Source organism: Haliotis asinina, chromosome 9 (genome assembly GCF_037392515.1).
Source record: "Haliotis asinina isolate JCU_RB_2024 chromosome 9, JCU_Hal_asi_v2, whole genome shotgun sequence".
NCBI classification, from domain to species: domain Eukaryota; kingdom Metazoa; phylum Mollusca; class Gastropoda; order Lepetellida; family Haliotidae; genus Haliotis; species Haliotis asinina.
In genome coordinates, this window is record NC_090288.1 from 30790173 (window position 1) to 30815355 (window position 25183).

Here is a 25183-nt window from a genome sequence, read left to right on the forward strand (position 1 = left end):
AACCTGATATTACATGACTGCTCGTATTGTGAGTCGTGCACCAAAGATGCCACTAAACATTGGTGCCCCTACACTGTCTACCAACAGAAGCCCGGATTCACTTCAAGATCTTGTGTTTTGCCTGTCACTGTTTGAATGGTGCAGCACTGAGCTATATGTCAGAGCTGGTCTCTTCCTACCAGTCCAGTCTTCACGACATCCTAAGGTATGAAAACCAAAGGAACATGAAGTTAGAAACGGATTCGGGATTCGAATCCCGAATCTGATTTTTTGTTCACATTCGGGATTTAATGTATGTATGTATGTATGTATGTATGTATGTATGTATGTATGTATGTATGTATGTATGTATGTATGTATGTATGTATGTATGTATGTATGTATGTATGTATGTATGTATGTATGTATGTATGTATCTATGATTGTATCTATGTATGTATCTATGTATGCATGTATGTATGTATGTATGTATGTATGTATGTATGTATGTATGTATGTATGTATGTATGTATGCATGTATGTATCTATGATTGTATCTATGTATGTATCTATGTATGCATGCATGTATGTATGTATGTATGTATGTATGTATCTATGTATGTATCTATGTATGTATCTATGCGTGTATCTATGTATGTATCTATGTATGTATCTATCTATGTATCTATCTATGTATCTATCTCTACATCTATGTATGTATGTATGCATCTATGCATCTATGTATCTATGTATCTATTTATCTATGTATCTGTGTATCATGTATCTATGTATGTATCATGTATCATGTATGTATCTATGTGTGCATCTATGCATGTATCTATGTATCTATGTATCTATGTATGTATGTATGCATCTATGTATCTATCTGTGTATCTATCTATGTATCTATGTATCTATCTTCGTATCTAAGTATCTATGTATCTGTTTATCTGTCTATGTATCTATGCATCTATGTATGTACCTATGTATGTATGTGTATATCTATCTATGTATCTATGTATGCATCTCTGTATCTATCTATTTGTCTATATAGCTGTCTATGTATCTATGCATCTATGTATGTATCTATGTACCTATATATTTATGTATGTATCTATGTACGTATCTATGAATGTACCTATGTAGGTATCTATGTATCCATGTATCTATGTATGTACCTATGTATGTATCTATGTATCATGTATGTATCTGTGTATCTAAGTATGTATCTAGGTATCTATGTATCTGTGTATCTATCTATGTATCTATGTATCTATTTATCTATGTATCTGTCTATGTATCTATGTATGTATCTATGCATCTGTGTATCCATGTATCTATGTATCTATGTATGTATCTATGTATCTATGAATATTTTATTTTCAGATTCGGGATTAAAATCTTACAAACATGACCACCCAAACCTACATTTTTCCATATTTCAGTCTCAACATTGACTTTTCTTCATATTCGGGTTTGAGCTTTTGAATCCCGAATCTGAATATTTTGTTGAGATTCGGAGTTGTGACAACAGTGTCAATGTACATTATCTCACCCCTTCTCAGGTACTGGGGGCCGCTAGTAAACCTGGGTATCGTAAAAACATGAACACCCAAACCTACATTTTTCCATATTTCAGCCAGAATCGGGATTCGAATAATCTTGTACGCTAGCCAAAGAGTGATAAGACACTGCGAAAATGGATACTGTGGCACCATTCATAAGGAACAATGCATCAGTTGTCTCAACCCACGTTATGGATGTTTTGAGGGTATAATGAACAAATAATATTTTTTATATGTCCTCTTTCATGTTTCTAAGATAGTGTAAGTGCATCTGTATTTACATTCTTCTCTTGTCAAATGTTCTACAAGTATTTAAGAAATAATATGTTATTGTGTAACAAGTCAGTGAATTACAGATTTTAGCTAGACGTTCACAATATTTACACCCGTTAAACATGGCTGAAATTCCCCAAATCGGTTGCTTTCATTAACGTATTTGCGCATTTCAGTGATACGTCGTTGTTCGCAACTTGGCATTCCCATAATTAGAATAAAACATTTCTTACAAATGAAATTTCGTTATTAGTTCCGTGAAAGATAATTTTAAAACAGAAACGACGCGGTTAAGGGGAGACATTTTCAAATCATAGTAGTATCAAAATCGTGAAATCGTGAAATCGTGATTGTAATTACTAACAAAGAAGTGAAATAAATACATAGTCCTCGCATATACTGACTTTACATCTATCACTGTATCGTTGGCTAAAGCTTGGTCAGTGTCACGACATACCATAATACATGCGCAAGGCACAAATGCATCAATGGCCTTCTAAAACACAGTATCCAATCTATGATATTTTCTTTCTTCTTCCAGACGCCTTGAGCAATGGGACTGACATCTGATATAACATTATGGAAATATAGTGAAGATGGAGTTAACAAAATAAAGCTAACATATTTCAAAAAGTATGTCAGTGTTTTGATAGTTATCACAAATGATTGTTAACTGTCTACAAATGTGTATGAATTTAGAGTTATTCCATTAACGTTTCTAGTTTCATTTCATCACAGTTTTCACATGCAACATTAAGAAATCATGTATTCTGTTCTTGTGTTAGTGAGGACACAAGTCGTCTCAGCTTACTAACGTTATGTGTGAATATGGGCGTATGGTTTGTAGTTTCTGTTGTTAGTAAATACAGAGGTCCATACATAGATACATAGATAGATATATACATAGATACATTCATAGATGCGTAGATACATAGATACATAAACAGATACACAGATACATAGATACATAAACAGATACATAGATACATGCATAGATACACAGATAGATGCATGCATAGATACATAGATGCATGCATAGATGCGCACATAGACACAGAGATACATACATAGATACATAGACACATAATCAGATACATAGATACATGCATAGATACACAGATAGATACATAGATGCGCGCATAGATACATAGATGCATGCATAGATGCACACATAGACACAGAGATACATACATAGATACATAGATACATAAACAGATACATAGATACATACATAGATACACAGATAGATACATAGATAGATACATAGATGCGCGCATAGATACATAGATGCATGCATAGATGTACACATAGACACAGAGATACATACATAGATACATAGATACATAAACGGATACATAGATACATGCATAGATACACAGATAGATGCATGCATAGATACATAGATGCATGCATAGATGCACACATAGACACAAAGATACATACATAGATACATGCATACATAAACAGATACATAGATGCATGCATAGATACACAGATATATGCATGCATAGATACATAGATGCATGCATAGATGCACATATAGACACAGAGATACATACATAGATACATAGATACATAAACAGATACATAGATGCATGCATAGATACATAAATGCATGCATAGATACATAGATGCATGCATAGATGCACACATAGACACAGAGATACACACATAGACACAGAGATACATACATAGATACATAGATACATGCATAGATACATAGATGCATGCATAGATACATAGATCCATGCATAGATGCACACATAGACACAGAGATACATACATAGATACACAGATACATAATCAGATACATAGATACATGCATACATACATACATACATACATACTACATACATACATACATACATACATACATACATACATACACACATACATACACACATGCATACATACATGCATACATACATACTACATACATGCATACATACATGCATACATACATACATACATACATACATACATACACACATGCATACATACATACATACATACATACATACATACTACATACATACATACATACATACATACATACATACACACATACATACACACATGCATACATACATGCATACATACATACTACATACATGCATACATACATACATACATACATACATACATACATACATACATACATACATACATACATACATACATACATACATACATACATACATACATACATACATACATGCATGCATGCATGCATGCATGCATACATACATACATACATACATACATACATACACACACACATACACACATACATACACGCACACATACATACATACATACATACATACATACATACATACATACATACATACATACATACATACATACATACACACACACATACACACATACATACACGCACACATACATACATACATACATACATACATACATACATACATACATACATACATACATACATACATACATACATACATACATGCATGCATGCATGCATGCATGCATGCATGCATGCATGCATGCATACATACTACATACATACACACACACACACACACACACACACACACACACATACATACATACATACATACATACAATGAGATTGCTCATTCTATACAACTTTGATAATTTTAAGATCTTTTAGGTTTGGACCTCACATTCCCCATAGTGTCAGAGGCTTACACTCACTCACTTACTATCACTCACTTACTCACACACTCACTCACTCACTCACAAAGCATCTAGAATAAAACTAATCACATACAAGCTTTATTGTCACTGGCGTACCAAGGTAATCATGCAGGGCATCTTGCGTAGCCATTTGACCTTGTAGCCGAGTAAGAGGTGTTTCTTGCAAATTATCTATCAGTGCAAAGCTGATCACACTAATGTTGTTAAATGAATTGTACACCAACCCACTTTCGGGTTATATTTTGCCCGCTATTGAATCAAACCAGCCGAATAGACTGAGCTGACAATATTATATGTCATCAGCAGGGCATTGTGATACGAGGTCTGATAGTTACCTGCTCGTCTGAGCATGCTAGGGTGACACAGTTGTGTTTTTAAACATGACTGGATCCCTCTGTGAATCACAAATATGTTTACATATTTTCTTTTGGCTTAAATGTAACTTTCTGTATGAACTGCAGGCTAGCTATTCTCGAAACGTTCGTTGCCATACGAACTTTTAAGTCCATTCTTAACACACTGGCTGCGATCAAAGGTAGGAATGGAATTCTTAGGGCTACGAACGTTTCGAGAATAAGGGCCCAGAACTTATGGGGGGTGGGGTGGGTGGGGGTTCCTTTTTAGCTTTTAACTTCCTTCCAGTCATCTGACTCAACCTATTCATTCATCGGTATCATCCCGAACTGATTCATGCGTTTTCAAAACGGACAGGACGGTGCTGCTTAGTTTATTGTTTCACGCTACACTCAACAGTATTGTAGCTATATGTTGGCGAGTCTGGGCCACAAAACCCAGTGATCATCTAGGGGATACAATGGATGTGTCAACTAAGTCAGCGAACCTGACCACCCAACCCCGTTAGTGAGTGAGCGAGTGAGCGAGTGAGCTTAGTTTCACTCCGCACTCAGCAATATTCCAGCTATATGGCGGCGGTCTATAAATAATCGAGTCTGGACCAGACAATCCAGTGACCAACAACACGAGTATCGATCAGCGCAATTGGGAACCGATGACACGTGTCAATCAAGTCAGCGAGCCTGACCACCCGATCCCGTTAGTCGCCTCTTACGACAAGCCTATTCTACCCCGGGAACTTCACGGGTCATCCAATTAGTAGTCTCATACGACAAGCATGTGTTGCTGAAGACCAGTTCTAATCCGGATGAATAATTTCATGCAACATAAAGGTCGCAAAGCTTGCTGGTGATCTTTTCAACTTTGTAACTGTTTTGCACTTGATTTCAGTACATGGTTATCCTCAAATACATTGCCATTGAAACACGTTAAATAAGGAATAGAAGTATGGCAACACATGCTGTTATGCATATGTTAAACAGCAGTATCAACACAAAAGAGATAATAATTATGTCAGCAGTCTGGAATGACATTTACCCTGGTCCTTAACACCATAACTTAACATCCTTAGACGTCAGAGGCGGCTGTACATGTATGAAAACATCATATGTCACGGTGAAAAATACCCGTACTGGTGAATATATTTCTGCATTAGCAATCAAACTTAAAATTAGTACGATTTCGTCTGGAGCGACTCCGTGGACGAGATCTTGTGTAGTTATGTATTCGAAGCCAGGTCTCTCTACCAGGAGTGTGGATACATCGATTCATGTTGTCCACATCCATCAGCAGCAACAGATCCTCTTGTAAAGTTTAGTTGTGTCCTCCCTCGGTGGGATCTGTGAACGTGTGAATGAGAGGAACACTTGCTCCAGGGTTGTTTGGTGAACTGAATAGTCCTCGACATAGAACTGCACCTTGGACTGTTCCATCACGGTGAAGACCTGAGCCAGACTGACAGAGCTGTAAGGAACTTGGAAGTGAACATAACCCTGATGGTCGTCGAACACTTTGGTTTCAGGATAAGTTGATTTGATGAAGCTCACCAGGGGTTCCGTTGAAGCGGGAGCTGTCTCTTCTGATACTCCTGGTTCGGTTTCAACCGTCTTCATCCTGGCTATCAACGTGTAACCCTGGCCGAATTTGGTCTTCAAATGTTGTGGTGTTCCAAGGCACACGAACCTTCCATTCACCATGATGGCAATTTTTGTACATAGGGCGTCACATTCTTCCATGCTGAAAAGATCACATTCTTTGTATTGCTGCATGGTGATTTTCAAGGACTGGATATTTAAATATAATCGTTAAAAGAAGCAAATTGGAATACATGCAAATGGAAACGGGTATTGCAATACCCAATATTTTTCATAGTTTTAGCATATTAACCTTAGCAAATGTTTTTATCCAAACCTTGGTATAACTTACTATCTTGATAAATTGACACAAAGGAATAGATAATTGGCAAATCTGAACGCAAAACAACGAGACACTGGAATTCTAAAAGCAAACAGAGCAACAAATTGATCATATGCCGTTAATTAGTTCGCTAATCTTCATGACCATCGTGTCAATATTTGGCGCAATTTCACCAGCTATAATAACGTCCCTGACCCCTCTGATTACACTGAAGTTGAATACCGTTACCTTTTCTGATTTGTCTCATCTTTACCTGGTCAAGTTTACAGAGTGTGAGAGCAATACTTGCTTTGGGATTTTCCGCACTGCATATGCAGTGTTTCTGCGGTACGAACACGAGCTCTGCCATCAGTTCCAAAGAAAAGAATAATCGACCTTCGTCAGACCTTTCCAGGTGACATCAATAACTTGCCATCTTTTTTTGGTTTTTGATGAGGTCCAGTATTTATACGATCAAGACATTTGACAAGTGATCACGTTGTCAGTACTGAAACTTCAAATGTATTTTCTCAGTGACGTGTACACGAATCAAGCTGCTCGTGGTGCTCGTCTTGTGCAAAAAATGCAAAATGCACGATGCGATGGAGGGTCAAAGTAAATAATACAGTCAATATAAATGGCTGCATGGGTGTTAAACATGATAGGTGTTGCGATAAACCTTTGTGCATGTATTTATATCAACCCTATTTTTACCTGTGAGACGTGAGCACGAGTGTCCTACCGCACTCCCGCACCTGTGACAGTACGTTCCAGAGCTGTCTCCTGGCCTTGGGGTCCATCCCCGTGGACGGCTCATCCAGCATGATGAAGGCCGGGTCTCCGACCAGAGCGATGGCGGTGCTCAGCTTACGCTTGTTACCGCCACTGTAGGAGTGTTTAACATACATTCAGTAAGAAATCACTACATACGTATGCGACTTGAACAAAGTTGTAATTAGAATAATGTTTTCGGCATTGGAAGGATCCATATATAAATGATGTCAACGTTCTTTACCTGTATTCAGATGTTGGTTTGTCAGAATATTGCCTGAGCATCATGATATCCAACAGATTGTCACATACGCCTCTGATGCAGTTCTCTGGCACTCCCTTGAGTCTGGCGTACATGGTGAGAGTCTCTCGTCCGGTCATCTGGTCGATCAGAGCATCAAACTGGGGACAGTAGCCCATGTTCTCCTGCACCTGAGATGATTTAGTTGACATACTGTTATGTTAAACGAGGTCCATTGATATGCAATAGTCAGTAAACTAACGATATGATTACACGAGGAAAATTGACCCGTACACCCTATCACACCTTTCACACACGACCTATAAACAGTATAGGTCTTCTATAATAGCTTGCATCGGGTTACAGAAATACATTAAACTCGTTATTTATGTTGAAAATTATGTACGCATATAGAATGAGCATCGGTAAGTATGGTTACGAAAGTCAATTGATGTAGGTTCGAATTCCGTGTTCATCATGATGACATCTACACCTTTGTTTGTCAGGAACATCTACAATACAATCGGGTTTTGTCTGACACATTTAGCTGACATGCTGTGATATAAATGAAATACTTTTTTCAAAATCGAGTTGGGCACACAACACTTTCAGTATAAACTTCAGTATGCTACGCTACTGATTACAGATACCTTCTGTGTGTGATTCTTGATGTCAAAGGACTTCAAGAAAACATTGCCACGCGTCAGCATCACATCTCCAGTTATCATTTTGAACGTTGTTGTCTTTCCTGCTCCGTTCTGTCCAAGGAGACCAAAACACTCCTTCTCTGGTATACCCACACTCAGATTATCAACAGCAACAAAGTTCCCGTAGCGTTTATAAAGATCCTTTAGGACCAGTGCATCTGAGTCCCCGACTCCTATGGAAAGTTGATCAATACGTTGCCTTTCACTGAGAACATCTCCATCCTCTGGAACCTGTTGCATTGTGCTGGATGTAGCACCAGGTTGCGGTTCTTCTGTTTCCTGTGGTCTGAGGGCGTACCATATTCTCTGTGGTACCTGGTACTCAATGAACAGTGTCACAGACATGTACAAAATACCTTGGAACACCATGAAGACTACATAGCGTCCGACACCGGGAGAGTCCCAATCAAGAAAGTTTTCAGTGAATGGAAAGCAGTACAACTTGCATGAATCTGCAAAACACAATCATTATGAGATGTATCTTTTGACTAATAAGATGACGGAACGTAGAAAATCTAAATCAGTTAATTATAAATCATGAACAATATCCATTGCATATGGATTTTTTTACATCATATTTACGATGAAATGAAAATATAAACTAACTTTTGCAGCATGGATTTCCTTGTGCTGTTGCACATTGTGATGCATAGTTTTGCTGAGTGCATTTGTCCAGGTACAAATAATTGCTGTACATATCCATGTAGGACTTGCCAAAGTTGTAGTGAGGGAATATCAGAAGAAACACCCAGTCAGTGATATTAGCTTCCGTTTTCTTTCCCATCATAGTCAGAATGAATTCCGTCATAAGTGTTGCCAAACCTGTTTGGGAAAAGTGAGAAAATGCAGCAAAAGAACAAAAACTAAAACTCACGGATATACAGAATCACTGTCAGCAATGTTTCCACAAATTCTTTTGAGCATCATATTTTTATATGTAAACTCTGATCTGTATAGATGGGACACAGATCCTAAACATTTCTGGATATTGTATTTGTTTTCATAAACCCGTGAAGGTTCCGGGGTAGAATAGGCCTTCAGCAACCCATGCTTGCCATAAAAGGCGACTCAGCTTGTCGTAAGAGGCGACTAACGGGATCGGGTGGTCAGACTCGCTGACTTGGTTGACGCATGTCATCGGTTCCCAATTGCGCAGATCGATGCTCATGTTGTTGATCACTGGATTGTCTGGTCCAGACTCGATTATTTACAGACCGCCGCCATATAGCTGTAATATTGCTGAGTGCGGCGTAAAACCCAACTCACTCACTCACACTTCATAAATACGTAAATTGCGTTTACCCGTGACAATATTTAAGATGACGATGACAACCATCCCGGTGGGAGGAGATCTGAACATATACTGAAGTGCATACATGAATGGCAGAACTGCCAAACCATACACCAACAGGACGAGAAACACGATGCCCAATCTCCCATCTTCTGTGTATGCTGGAGACTGAAACCCAGCAAACACAATCAGCAACAAGAAGGATGGAATCAGGTAGTTGATGTAGTCCCAGGCCAGGTTGGACAACCAGAAGACAAACGGTCCAACTCCACTAACAGTCTGAAGATGTTTGGCGCCCACCAGCCTCTCCTTGATGAGGAAGTACACGAATGATGAAGTTAAGAAGGCCATGCCAAAGATAATACAAAAAGCCACAGAAAATCCGAGAGCAGATACTGACGAAAGGGTATTTTTCGATGTCTCTTTATTGTCAAGGGGAAGTGGATTGTTAATTGTAGTAATAGAATGATCCCGAGATGTAAAGTATTGGAGAATTGCGTTCATCATAAACGACAACGCTATCGGCTGGCTGTGGAAAGGTTGTCCATTAAATATGCCTATTGCATCTTTGCTAGATTTGAACTGAGCTCCAATGATCATTTTCTTGTTGTATCGTCCAATTCCAAGGTCTTCTGCTCTCGATAGGAAATAGCTTGTCATGTTATATTTCGACAAATCTATCATCTCCGGTATGTTTTGAGTCCCTTGAAACTGATCATGGTAGGCTTGTGCAAATGCCCGTGACAGGTTGTCAGAAGAAACGCTTTGGTTTGGGCCATAAACATATGGCACGTAGGTACCTTTGAATGGTGTCAAATCAAGAGTCAGTGGAACCTCGACAACTTCACCGGGATCTACCTTGCTGATAGCCAGGGCAGCAATGGTGAAAATAACCGGCAACAGAAGTTGGACGATGGTGATGGTCTTATTCCTCCATGTGTGAAGAGCCTTCTTTACAAACATTCCTCTGAAGCGGGATAACTCCAACATTATTCCCTTGCTTTTTGTGAAGCCCTGGTTGAATGCTGAAATGTATGAATGAACGAATAATGGATTATAGGTAAATATTACATGTGTACATACATATATCTGTAGCCCATACAATGCAAACTTATACTTTCCAAATGCATTCTTGCGCAAGACCTGATTAGGTAGTTGAAGTATGTTCTACCTATGTTGCCAAACGGCGAAGAGTCATACTTTGGGATGTCTTGAATAGTATATCTCATTTATGACCTGACAGTTGCGAAAAACTGTTCTTTTACCTAATATATTAGCCGCACCCCTGTCCGTCAGTTCATAACTTCCATTGTTCCAGCTATTTGATCCGTTAGATATCAGATTGTTCCTTGATTCTGTATGGTTATCTCCATTCACACCTCCATCCTCGTCTTGTTCTTCCTCGCCCGCCCTGTTCAACGTACACTACATTCAGTATGCTTGCCTTACATTGTCACATTGTGTTTGTGGAGAACGAATGAGTAAATATGGTTTTATGCCCCTTTAACGCTATCCCACGAGTTCTATGGCAGGGAACACTGGGAATGGGCTTCACACGTTGTACGTATGTGGGAATCGAACCCAGGTCTTAAGCATTCGACCGAACTCTTTAACAACTAGGCTCATTACATTAAAGTATATGTATATTGAACCAGATCGTTGAATCATTTAATATTTTCTAATTTATCGTTACTTTAAAAGTGATCGTGATTAAAGCACATCTGTGAACTGATACTCTACTGTGAGTTTAAAATATATGTCAACACTAACTTGAGAAATACTTCCTCCATGGTAGTTGCACTTGTCCCAAAACTAGATATGCCAAGCGTCTCCTTCTGTGTTTCAATTTCATTAAAGAGAGCAGCAAAGTTGGCCGACTGGTCATCAGGCAGGAGGTACGAGAGTTCAGCATTGATCTCACTCTCTAGGACTGCTGTAGGGATGTGCTGCTGGACAACTGCCGTCACTGATGCCACCTGACAGGTGGGTTCCTTCACCATCACCAGGTGGTAGCCAGCTCCTGAAGAAACAGAAACATCCAGTGACTTGAAAGCAGCATTTAAGGTAGATGAGGTGACACTCAAATCACAAAGTAACACACGCACATTACAGACAAGATGGTCATTGAAATTGATTCAAACAACGCATCAGATTTTTCAAGTAGGCAATGATCACAGAATAGGTATTATTAAGCAACCGTACCATAGAGTTTCTTCAGGAAATATGATGTCCCACAGCACTTGACCACCCCTTCTGCCATGATGGCGATGCGGTCACCAAGAAGGTCAGCCTCGTCCATGAAGTGAGTGGTCAGCAGCATGGTCCGGCCCTGCTTGTTCCTCTGAAGGATGTCCCATGTCTGTCTTCTGGCTGCAGGATCCATACCGGAAGTGGGCTCATCCAGAATAACGATCTGATCATACAAGAAAGATTTTCCTATACCCAAATCGTACTATTCTGCAGTATTATGTACGAACTGGCTTTAACGAAATGACAAAATGTAAATGGTTTCATCAGTATACACAGTGTTCTTCGTCACGCTTAAAATATTGATAAAAGACTGATTTACGATACCTTTGATCCTCCAATCAATGCAATGCCGACAGAGAGCTTCCTTTTCTGTCCTCCAGACAAGTGCCGAGACTCTGAGTAAGTCTTGTGACGCAAACCAACTTCGTTTATCATGTTAGTAACTTCAGATTGAACGTCCTTACTCGAGCAACCTTTCAACTTCAAAAAGCCCAAACAATGAATTTTTTGTTACTTATTATACGTCATAATTGTTGACGCATATTTTTTTACTTTTGTTTTATTTATTTATTTATTTATTTATTATTTATTTTGTTGTTGTTGTTTATTTAATTTTTTTGTTGTTTTTTTCCAATTCAGATATCCTTCAATTCAGATTTTAACCCGAACCACTCTTCATGAGTTTAATTTGAAATTTGAAGGTCACGAGATATGATGTTAGCATAAGAAACATATCAGATTATATGCCCATTTAAAAAACACCATCCCTCAATAACTTGCTAAAGGAGCACTGGATTTGATTGTGCAACACTGACAGAAATGAGATTAACGTATATGTGATCAGCATAGGTATGCGTGTCCAAACAAAGAACATATTGTTATCCAAACTTCGCTTGGAAATACCCATGGAAACAAATCATGGAACACTTGAAAATACATGTGCTGCTGTATTTTTTCCAGGTTTCTTCACAGCCTATGTACTGAACTGAAAGTGAAATTCTGGAAATAGATAAACGAACACTAGTGCTTTCATTTTTCCCTTGTTTGTTTCTATGAATACATGTTAGTAATCGGGATTCTGATATGTGGATCGTTTTGAAAAATCGAAACTTACACAGGCAAAGAACTCCAGATGTTCCTGGACAGTCAAACTGTCGAACAGGATGTTGTGTTGAGGACAAAGACCTAGACTCTGCCGGACACTCTGGATGTCGTTGTTGATGTCGTAGCCGTTCACAATGGCGGTGCCTCCAGATGCAGGGATGAAACCTTGCATACACAAATATTATAGTCATTGTATAAAGGACATGTGTCACGTGTCCAATACAGTGTACACGACTGGCATGTACGGATGTGACGAAGCTTCGCATTTCGAGTCAGACACAAATAGTTCAGCTCACAGATGTCCATTATTTGAACAATCGCATGGTAAAATCTTACACAACAGCTCGCTGTGCAGCATTTTACTACCTCTTTGATTGGCATTCTAGAAATATGTAAATGAAAGATGGGGACTAATTCTATGGATGTACAACATCTTTGTGTGTGTCTGTCTGTATATATGTATATCACTCAAAATTACATATAATAACGACATTAGAATCTCCGTGTCCAGAATAAAGAAGATGTATATCCATAAAATAGTCCTCATCCAGCATTTTTACGAAGCGGATGTTTGCGTAAAACCTTCGTCTTAAACCTCCGTGATGCACAAGATCATTTAGCTAGTAAAATCTCGCACCTGCACTAGATAATATATTAAACTGGTTATCGGCCATCAAGGGAGGTTCTGACTACAATAGAGGTATCTGGTATATTACATGTACGTCCACAAAAGATATGAATATTCATTCTATAAACATTGAATATATGTACCTGTAAGAACCGACATAGTTGTAGTTTTCCCAGCACCGTTGTGGCCCAGGAGAACAGAGATCTGACCCTCGAACATGTTGAGATTCATGCCATCTACAGCTACTTTCTTCTTAGATCCGGAACCGAACACCTTTTAATTGGTTAGGTCTTTTGATTAATGTCAAAGATGGTTTCAAGAATGTGGATAACAGAAGGACTTATTATTTGTTATAGTCTTGGATTTAACAACAGTTTATTGTAACCTAAAAGGGCATAGCTACATGCAAGAAGATTATCAGAAGCACCATTGTTCATACCTTCCTGAGACTTTTAATGGATATTCCAGTCACCATAGCACTCGGTTCCCTCTCAAAGTGTTTTTCATCCAAGTTCTGATTACTTGAGTAATCACCATGAATCTGCTTGGTGCCACACCAATAGGAACCCTGGCAATACAAATGTTTCAGCATTTCCGAATGTGAATAAGAGTGTGGCTCCAAAAATATTACACACCAAGCGTTGTAATTACAGAAGTATTAGAGAATACAGAAAAGCATAATTCTATATTCATTTACGATTACGATCATGTTTGCACTAACAAGAAGGATCGGTGAGGTAGCCTAGTGGTTTAAGGGTTCGCTCATCACACCGAAGGCCTGGGTTCGATGCCCAACATGGCTGAAATGATAATGCTGAAATATTGCTGAAATGATAATGCTGAAATATTGCTAAAAGCGGCGTGAAACCCAACTCATTCACTCACTCACTGACAAGGACTGTAAACGTCTGAAAACAAAATTCATTATGATAAATATAAACAGATGCATAAATGTCACCCCATAATGGGCGATATAAGGCTTCCAGTAGGTCTTCCAATAACTGATACATTTTACTTTAGAAGTGTCTTTTGTATAACTTCACATGCTTGCACTGATGTTTTTCAGAAGTACTTACAGTGAAAGGGAAGTAGAATGGCTTCGGTACGCCAAACTCGCCTGGCCAGACATTGTCAATATACCAGGTGATTAGGAGATGGATTGCCGTGTCGCCTAGCAACATCAACATGGCGTCCAGCAGGGTGAAATTGTCATCCACAGTAGCGGGCTCATGAAAATTTGACCACTGAACACCTGAACCTAGACAAGCATCATTACAAATATGTGAAACACACATGTACAGATACATGTGCGCAGGTAATATGTCGGGCTGCACAGTAGGCAAACAAACATATTTTAGGAAAGATTCAGAGTAATTATCGATTCAGAAAATATCATTGTTCAAAGTCTGCTTAGCAATTAAGATGAGGAGTGCATTCATTTTTTGCATTACAGTGGTGTTTGAAATGGTTAAGAGAAACACATCAACTCTTTTACTGAGTGATGTGATACAAAACACTGGACGTGTATTCTTGTATTTGTCGCATTCAGTATGCTGGCAAGACAGGAACAAGATTGAGAGATTTTAGAATTTAAAAAATTAAAACTTGAAAATTAAAACTGATAAGTTTCAATGTCTCGTCCAAAGGTTTAGAAGTCAAGCTGTATTTATCTCTGCTACACAGGGTGCATGAAACGTACCTTCTCCTTCATAGAGTGATATGACATTTGCACCGAACGCCATTCCCATGTTGAACAGGAGACATGAAGCCAGCTTAGCTGACCGAGACATGTTTTGGTAGATGATAGCAAGATAGAAGTACGGGCAGTAGGAAAGGAAGAACACGATCCCGCTGATTGCTGCTCCGATATTTGCTGTAATGTAGGAAAAACGAAGCCTTGTAATGGTGAATGAATACGGTGCAACCCCTAAAATTCTAGAAAATATATTTAGAAGGGACATAAAAAAAACAGACAAAAAAATAGAAGAAGAAATAGTAAAAAATGGAAAATAATTAGTGCCATACTTGAGAAAATATATGCTTAAGGAAGGCAATATCATGAAATTGTAGGGCTGTAGGTAGCCTGGTTCTCACAGCGTTCGCTCGTCACGGCGACGGCCTGGGATCCCCATATGAGGACAATGTGTGACCCGCTGATAAACCGCTTTGTGATAGTGTTAAAAGCGGCTTAAAACCAAGCTCACTCACGCGCTCATTCATTACATTGGGATAATGAGTCACTATCATATCCAATGGATTATGTTTCCAAGCACTCAACGTTATATGTAAAACGCGTGAGAACATTAATCTGCCCTCAACCTTAACCACTAACGGCATGGCATAATGCATTTCAAAAGATGCAATTAATGTTTGCTTCACCTGACTGACAACGACAGAAGTATGCCTCCCTTCATTATATCTATTAATTTTATGGATTCGGTTTTACAATTGTTCCTTGTAACATCATATATTGACCAATATGCTTTCCGCCTGCTTGAGACTCGCGAAGGCCTTCAGCAATCGGCCTTCAGCAACCCATGCTTGCCATAAAAGACGACTATGATTGTTGTATTAGTCGACTAAAGGGATCGAGTGGTCAGGCTGGCTGACTTGGTTGACACATGTCATCGGTTCCCAGTTTCGCAGATCGAAGCTCACGTTGTTGATCACTGGATTGTCTGATCCAGACTCGATTATTTCCAGACCGCCGCCATGTAACTGGAATATTGCTTAATGCACTCACTCACTCACTCCACTTGTTCGATGGGCGATTGTACAGTACATAAAATGTCAATAACACTTACCCCTTTGAGTGAAGACGCTGATCATAAAACAGAAGGAGATGATGGAGACGCCGTAACAGAGGAGGAACACAAAGAACAGGGAGGGGTCTGATTTGGCCAGAGAAGCCCCATTTCCACTTGCGTTGATTCCACACAGCAGAGCGTACAGTGCCATTGTTATTACCACATATATGAAGCTGGTCAAGAACCACGACGTCCAGTGAGCTGCAGCACTCAGACCCATCAGCTTCATGGATTCCTGGAGAGGAAGAAATAGTCGTGGCCATTTATGAATTTCAAGTGGCAGTAGGATAGCCTTGTGGTTAAAATGGTTAAGTTAACACCGACGATGCTATATTTACATTCTTTGGTGGTTTGAACTCTCGTATTGGTTTTACGGTGTTTTACAGTTTTACCGTATTTTACAGAGGACGATCCTATCTCCATATTAATGAACAGATTATTTTAGTATTGCGAGAATGTCGAGAGACAATGTCTTAAATACCCATGGTAAACAGTTATTAGAGTGTGTAGATATACCAAACTACACATTTTGAAAGAGAAATCGGGTCAGACTTCACATTTATAGTCACACGATCACAGCGAGGTATACTACTGTAATGTGCCTACAGATTTATACGATTATTACTAGGATTTTGAAATATTCACCAGAACAGAGTCTGACCACCTCCCGATTTCAGTAAGCTTGTTGTTGTCACGTGACCCGCCAGCAGATCTCGCACGTGCAGCACACACTCAGTAACATGCATTCGACAGGTACGCGTGGAGGCCAGGGCCTAGATCTTCGAAGGTTTCTTAACGCTAAGATAGTCGCATACATTAACATTTTTCTTAAGACTATCTTGGCGCTAAGAGAGCATCGAAAATCTAGGCCCTGGCAGACAAATTTGTATTTACGTATCACCATATGTACATTAAAAGACATATATACAATAGCATGAGTGCGTTTAGTCGTTTAGCAATATTCAAGCAATATCAGGGAGGGGAACACCAGAAATTGTCTTCGCACATTGCACCCATGTGGGGAATCGAACCTGGGATTTCGACAATATCCATAATGACATGAATGAAACCTCAACCTGCTTGCTTGACCTGCTCAGTCATGGTTTCTCACTGATATTCGACACTCACATTCACGCAACACTCACAGACCAAAGCAAGAAAAAGCACAAGTGGCTTCGCAAGGAATATCAAATTGTAAAACGCATAAAGTATACACTTTTAGATAGATTCAAAGTGACAAACGATCCTGTACATGCATCGTGCAAACGATGCAAAGCGAGATACTAAAAAACTACGCAATCACAAAAAATGGTATTTGAAGAAATATATTGAAAATGTAATTTTAGATGCAACAGAGAGCAATACATGTAAAGTGAGTGTGTGAATGAGTTTAGTTTTACTCCACTTTTAGCAATATTCCAGCAATATCACGGCGAACGACACCAGAAAAGGGCTTCATACATTGTACCCATGTGGGGAATCGAACCTTGGTCTTCGGTGTGACGAGAGAACGCTTTAGCCACTAGGTTACACCTACGCCCCTAATATATGCGAAGACTTTTGGAAGGCTATTAACAATCGAAACGTAGTTGTGGTAACATATCAGCTGATAACTGATTTGAATATTTCAGTTCACTGCTCAGCCCACATTAAGACCATTAATTCCAATTTGGTGATGATGTATAACAATTATTGGTGACCATGATGTTAAGTCATGTATAAAGTCAGTATAAAGACTGTGACCACATGCTGTGTGATGGAATTACAGCGGAAGAATTTGGAAAATCAGTTTATAACTGGACAAGCGGTAAATCCCCTAGGGCAGGTAGTATCAGGACGGAGGCTATCAAAACTACGTGTCATCTATTGTCATCTTCCTATAAACGTCTTTTCAATGAAATTCTTAATACGGGGAAACCATCATAAACTTTGCTCTGAGGCCTTATTGTGCCACTGCACAAGACAGGAAATAGAGATGATCCAAATAATTATAGAGGAATAGCGCTTCTAGACATTGGCAGTAACGTTTCAGTACTTGATGCGCGTATAAAACTCTGGATATCAACTCCGGACGCACAGTCACAAACTGGCTTTCGAGACAATTATAGTACTATTGGCCAGGGGCTCGTTTCACATAACTCTCGTAAGCCTAAGGTCTCGTAACTTTTCTCGTAGCATTGGTACCTCCTATACTGAAACATAGGAAGCAGGAAGGCTACGAGGGAAGTTACGAGATCTTAATAGGCTTACGAGAGTTTTGTGAAACGGGCCCCAGATATTCATACTTAACTCTACAATTTATAATATATAACGAGAAAAAATTCTATTGTGAATTTGTACACTTATAAACACACTTCGACACTGCTGATAGGAATCAATTATTGTATTTCTTTTGAATAATGGTTTACATGGGAAAATACCCTCTCTTCTTCGCATTGTCTATTCGAACGTGTGAGCAGCTGTGTGATGTAGTAACCGGACTATGACTGGTGTATTCAAATTAACTGCTGGAGTGTGATAGGGCTGTGTTCTCTCTCCCGTTCTTTTTATTTTATATATATATATATATATATATATATATATATATATATATATATATATATATATATATATATATATATATATATATATATATATATATATATATGTAGAGAGAGAGAGAGAGAGAGAGGGGGGGGAACTCGTAAACGATATTGTGAATGGTGAATATACTGGTGCCTTCATTGGTGAAACTGTGTATGCATTATCTATCTCATTATTGGAGATTGTGTCATAAACTTGCAGAAGAAAATATGTGATCTTGAAAAATACTGAAAAAAGTGGGGACGGTCGATTCATACCGAAATGATTGTTGCATTCAAAACATGTGGTAGACAATCAAAAATGAAAAATGGTTCATCTGATCTGGAAGACTGGAATGTGTTTCCTGCTACAGATATGTTACGGAATTGTGCTCATTTACACTTCAGATATACACCCCAATAGTATTGTGTAAATCCCAACATACAGAAGTTTGTGAATTTACTTAAAAACCCAAAATGTACATGTTATTTTACCGCAAGCCATATTTATACATACTATACACCAGTCCTAGGGGGTTCGGACGGGGGGACACATTCGGGACACATTCGTTTTACATGGCATTGCTGTCTTGACCAATTGTGATAACAGTTGATAATTGTGATATCATTTGATAATTGTGGTCACACTTGATAACAGTGGTAACATTTCATAACTGTTGTACGTTTACTCCAAAGTTTGAAGACTTACTTTCAGTTTTCTTTCCTTCTCATAAACGACTCCCTTTGTTGTCTGGATGGCCATGAGGATGAAGCCCATCATCAGAGAAACAGGAAACATGTACCGTAGCAGCTCATTCATTGAGTCGACGATGTACGGCGGGTATGGCATTGGAAACATTTCCACCTTCAGGTCTTGAAGTATAGCAGATGAGTTGGGGGAGAAATGTTTGATGATGGCTTCATATAACATGCGTTGAAGACTCAAAAACTGGCTGTAATCTGAAATGGATGCACACAGAAGGCACGTGTAAGCTAACGTAAGCTAATGTAAGCTACCGTAAGCCAGCGTAAACTTGAAAATTCATAAAGTACAGTCTTCAGAGCTATTTGTCACACTCACTTTCCTTCGCTGTCAGCGTTGTAAAAAGTATAAGTGTATGTATTTTCAGTATATTTAGTTGCTCCAAGATATCACTGAAGTATTGCCGATGTGACATAAAATTTTAACTCACTCACATATCATACCGTTAACAACTTTCCAAGGCAACAACTGCACAATGATTTATAATGTTATCGTGCAAAGTAGTAAACTGTTTGGTGTTCATTGAAGTTGGTAATATTAGTAAGGGAAAGATATTATTTTAACAACTTGTTTAATCTATTATTATGCTTAGTTTCGTAATCCATGCAGATCCTTACACGTACTTGACTGTGTAAGGACCTACACCGAAACGTCATATCTGGATGGAATAAAGACAGCGTCATCTTGCCTTTACTAGACCATTATATTACAAGATACGTTAATAACCTAAGAATAAAAGATTAGCATGCAATAATAATGCTACTGCAATTGTATTTGCAACAGCATAGGAATAAAATTTCTCCTGACTGTCAACATTACTTTGAATAGATGGCAATCGAGTATATGTGTGACTAATGTATAACGCCTTTAGCAGTTTTCCATCTTTTGGACAGAGTACCATCGTACCTTATGTCGCATAGATACAGTTGGATTATTGGATTATTGCTGACTGCAGCCATTATTGCCATTATTGCATATAACCATGTATGGAAGCCTATTATTGCAACAATCGAAAGCAAAGTTATGCTCAACGCAGAAATACTTTCCTCGTACATGATACTTATATTGACGTACCGTATTTCTTCTAAAAAGGGCCAGAGATCTAATAAGCGCCGGCAACGATGTAAATGTATACCCCTTGATCCAAAAATAGGTAACTGTATTGAGGAATGGACCCTAACACAACAAACACAGGGTCTCCACTAAGCGCCGGACCTCTAATGACAAGCGCAGTTTCTGAAAGTCTGTTGAAAAACGGGCCTTTAGTAGAAGAAATACGGTACATGATAATTTCGCCATGTAGATGTAAGTACCATCTACTCAGATGATGACGACCCGTGAAGGTCCCGGGGTAGAATAGGCCTTCAGTAACCCATGCTTGCCATAGAAGGCGACTATGCTTGTCGTATGAGGCGACTAACGGGATCGGGTCATCAGGCTGGCTGACTTGGTTGACACATGTCATCGGTTCCCAATTGTGCAGATCGAAGCTCACGTTGTTGATCACTGGATTGTCTGGTCCAGACACGATTATTTACAAACCGCCACTATATAGCTGGAATATTGCTGAGTGCGACGTCAAACTAAACTCACTCACTGACTCAGATGATGACATTCGATTAAATTGTGACACTTACACGTTTCTATAAACATGGTCTCTTCGTAAACGAAACAAGCATAATCTACTTTTTGAAACAAGCCGTGAAACGGCTTTGAACTGAGCTATATGTGTGTTATGCATAATTATAATCAACACAGAAAGTGAAACACCACCCACATTTTAAATATTAAAGCATTTCATACTTCATATTATTATCCATATAATACGTAAATATTGAATATTGGGGTTCCTTAACTTTTTTGCTCAGCATATAAAACAGCTGTCATTGACAACAGCGTTGTACTTGGTTGTAGCTGGTATCATTGTAATCTATGCATGTTGTACTTGTAAGGGGCGACAAACGGGACTGGACCAGACTAGTATCGTTCACTGATGATAGTTGGAATACGGATTAGCTCGATGTTAAACAACAAGCAAACACTATACGTACCAGGAACGGTAAAAACTCTTGGTCCTGGTGTGGCGACGAAGGGCGTGGTCTCGGTGGTGTGCCAGCCACGGGATTCACCTTTGGGACGGATTGCGCAGCGTAATTTCTTGGGCAGGATCGTGTCTGTCATTGCAACGTTTTCAAACTCGACAGCAAAGGCAACTTGTTCAGAATTATATCTGAAGTAGTCCAGCATATCTTTCCTCGATGAAAACCCTTTGAAGACAGGTATGTCTGTAAGAATGGTGGAAATGGATTACTCAACTGACCTGCTTGGCCGCATTTCTTCGACCATTTTCACATCCTGTCTCTGGTTCAGTTCCAAGACAAAATTCTTAAGATTGCCAAGCGAGAAAAATACCACGTCACAATAGGTTTTACTAGTGAGCATACTTTTATACTCAGGATAAAATGCAATTGTCCTAATTTAATTCATTTTGATGAAGTAAATACTCAACCAGAAACACACCAGCATTATTTTCATTTTTCGGTGGAGTTTATTGTTCACGTTCAATACATACTGCGCGAATATGTTTTTTAACCAGACGCTCACACAAGTTGCACAAAATGTTATCGTTGTTCGCCTGACCCCCAAAAAAGTATTCCTGCCAAGCAACAGCGGTACGTGAACGCCAAGGTTATCAAGTGATTGCATGTAATATCCACTCACACTATTGTGCGTTTAATGAATGACTGGACTTCTTTTGATGTGTTCAAGTGCACAGATTCGTGTTTTCTAAAACAACCATCGTAATGAAGTCGTGAGTGGATGTGTTTCTTTAGCACTCTTCATCAAACCAGGACTAGCTCAGACTTCACGTCCCGAATCAGCTATTGACATTAGCTGAATTGGGTCGAACGTTTGTTCAGACCTGAAACAACACTCTCACGTTTTCTTCAATCGCCTAGTATCGTATGCGTCGTCGTTGTCAAACCTGTATCTACGTAACACACTGTTTAACCTTAAATGATGCACCACGGGAGTGCGTGCGAGCGTCCGTGCGTGCATCCGTGCGTTTGAATGAATGATGGATGGGATTATTTATTATACATTTGAAATACACAGAGCGGATTAGAATAAGTAATGACAGTGTCGAAATATCTGTGACTTAGTGCATTTGATCAACCATAAGCTTTCCAATGTGCGTTCGTACGTACGTGCGCGTGCGAGCTTATATGCGTGTCTGAAAGTGTTTGTTGTGAAGGTGACATTTATTTACGTTCAAGCGGTCTGTTTTATGTACCCGTAATGGACAACGTCGTGTTGGCGAGGGCACACCTGTGAAAGACGGATCAATTCGCACAGCCATATCCTCAATATCACGTGTTATTAGCCACCATGATAAGTATTCTGTTATCAATAGTTTACATGATCCAGGGAGCCGATATCATGGCAGTGTAGAAAATAAACCTACCTGAATAAGGATTATGTGAAAAGGTTTCGTTAAAACTCCCAAATAGTCCAGTGATAAGTGTGCTGTTCGGTGTGAAGAGAATCTGCCTTTCACCATAAGACGTTATTCGCCTAGTCACTGTTTCAGCTCCATATATGTTCGCTGGGTCATGATGGACTGTTACCATGAATCTCATGCTGAAGAATATCACTCCAAACATCAGCGGTAAAACAATTTCAAAGACTGTCACACAAATCTTTTTACGTTGTAGAAGGTAATTCTTCCACATAAGCAGCCGGAGCTGTCGAAAGAAGGCCATGTTGAATCTGTCCAGTTGTCCCACTGTCCACGATAGACGCCGCTTTATGAATGCCAGAATCGTGAATATGACATTATAGTAAACTCCCACAATCTCACCACCTTACACTGTTGACTCAGGCCTAGATCACGCCACGAGATTGCAACATCACATACGAACTTAGAACGATCTGACTAATAAGATGGTGTTCTTGATACATATGCTGGACATATTGTAACCAAGGTTATACAATAGTCCATCTGGCAGACGACAATCAATTTGTGGTCAGTGCGAGTTTCGTTATTGTTTCTTCGATTACACCCGCCTGTTGTATATACATCCACATGACCTGGTAAAGTCAAGATTACGTTCAAGATTTATCGTTCCACAAGTTGTCTCCCTTTGTATAGTGTATGACATCAGAGATAAGCTTTAAACAGATCAACTAGTCATGACAAGCTATCGTATTTACCGCCATGAACGTACATGAGTGGGTGGACACTGGCGCTTTACAAATGTCCACTGGTATTATCTAATATCCAATATCTAACATCGTTAAATTCAACGCCCGGGTGGACATCAACCCGGATGTTTATAATAATACTCGTGATTCAATGATTCATGTTATATTTGCGATTAAACATCATTTGACAATTTTCTAGATTACAGTGTATTTTCATATCTTATGATTCAGTGAACACATATAGGGAGTAACACGCGATAACATTTGTTTGTTTGTTTAGGAGAAGCTGCTTTTAATAGTGCTTCTCCGTTATACGTGAACATGCAAAAATTAGTGCTTCATATCCCGATTGGCTCCGACTGTTTTTGTAGATTTCCAAGCAGCATTCTCGAGGATTTAACTTCAGAGATAATATCACTTTCGAATTTGAGTTTCTTTACACTTATTGCATAATCCTGATTTACTGTAAGTTAGTTTCGTTCGATCAATTTCAACGACCCTCCCTTTTGTTATCGTGCATGGTTTCAACGGTACGCCTTCTCTATCTGTTATCTTATCATAGCTTCTTGTGGTAGACATACCGCGCCCTAATGACTACGACCTCAGCGTTAGCGGATACATCACCTTTGTAGTAAGAGAGAAAATGCACCTTTTCAGCTTGTGCTAAGGTACATGTATGTCTAACAAGATCCATGATGACTTTGGGATGATATTGCTCTTCAATGCTGACACAACTTCGTATTTTCCACCTAGGAAACACTACGTTTCTGCTTATATACTGATACACCTGCAATCTTTTTGTCTAAATTTACTACAGTACTATACTTGTTACCAAAGCGTTTAACACTGACAATTTCTTTCTGCAATTTAACACAATGTGACTTTAATGCACAATGAATTTACATTAATATCACCAGCAAACACGAATGTGCTAATTTTTTCCACTAACTTCCAGACAAATATGCATGTGCCGTTTACTGATAGTGGTGTCAATAAGAGCTTTAGGAAACAAAGGAAACAGTACGGGGCTAATTATACGACCCTGGCTTGTGCCTATTCTTAAGCTTCTGGATAGCATCTCTGACATTTTTAG

At 39.0% G+C, this 25183-nt stretch overlaps 1 protein-coding gene across 1 annotated transcript; it reads right to left on the reverse strand.

The window, feature by feature from the left end:
- Window positions 1-4575: 4575 nt before the first annotated feature.
- LOC137296148 (phospholipid-transporting ATPase ABCA3-like) lies at window positions 4576-23978 on the reverse strand. Its single transcript, XM_067827848.1, has 19 exons — window positions 23351-23978; window positions 21936-22169; window positions 19831-20081; window positions 16558-16795; window positions 15453-15626; window positions 14830-15011; window positions 14193-14321; window positions 13897-14026; window positions 13136-13290; window positions 12346-12501; window positions 11974-12184; window positions 11542-11791; window positions 11037-11182; window positions 9783-10796; window positions 9087-9302; window positions 8424-8932; window positions 7777-7964; window positions 7476-7646; window positions 4576-6602 (listed from the first exon to the last, which is right to left on the reverse strand). Exons 1-19 carry the CDS (start codon window positions 23646-23648, stop codon window positions 6152-6154), a joined length of 5103 nt encoding a protein of 1700 aa, XP_067683949.1. The 5' UTR covers window positions 23649-23978; the 3' UTR covers window positions 4576-6151.
- Window positions 23979-25183: the final 1205 nt, after the last annotated feature.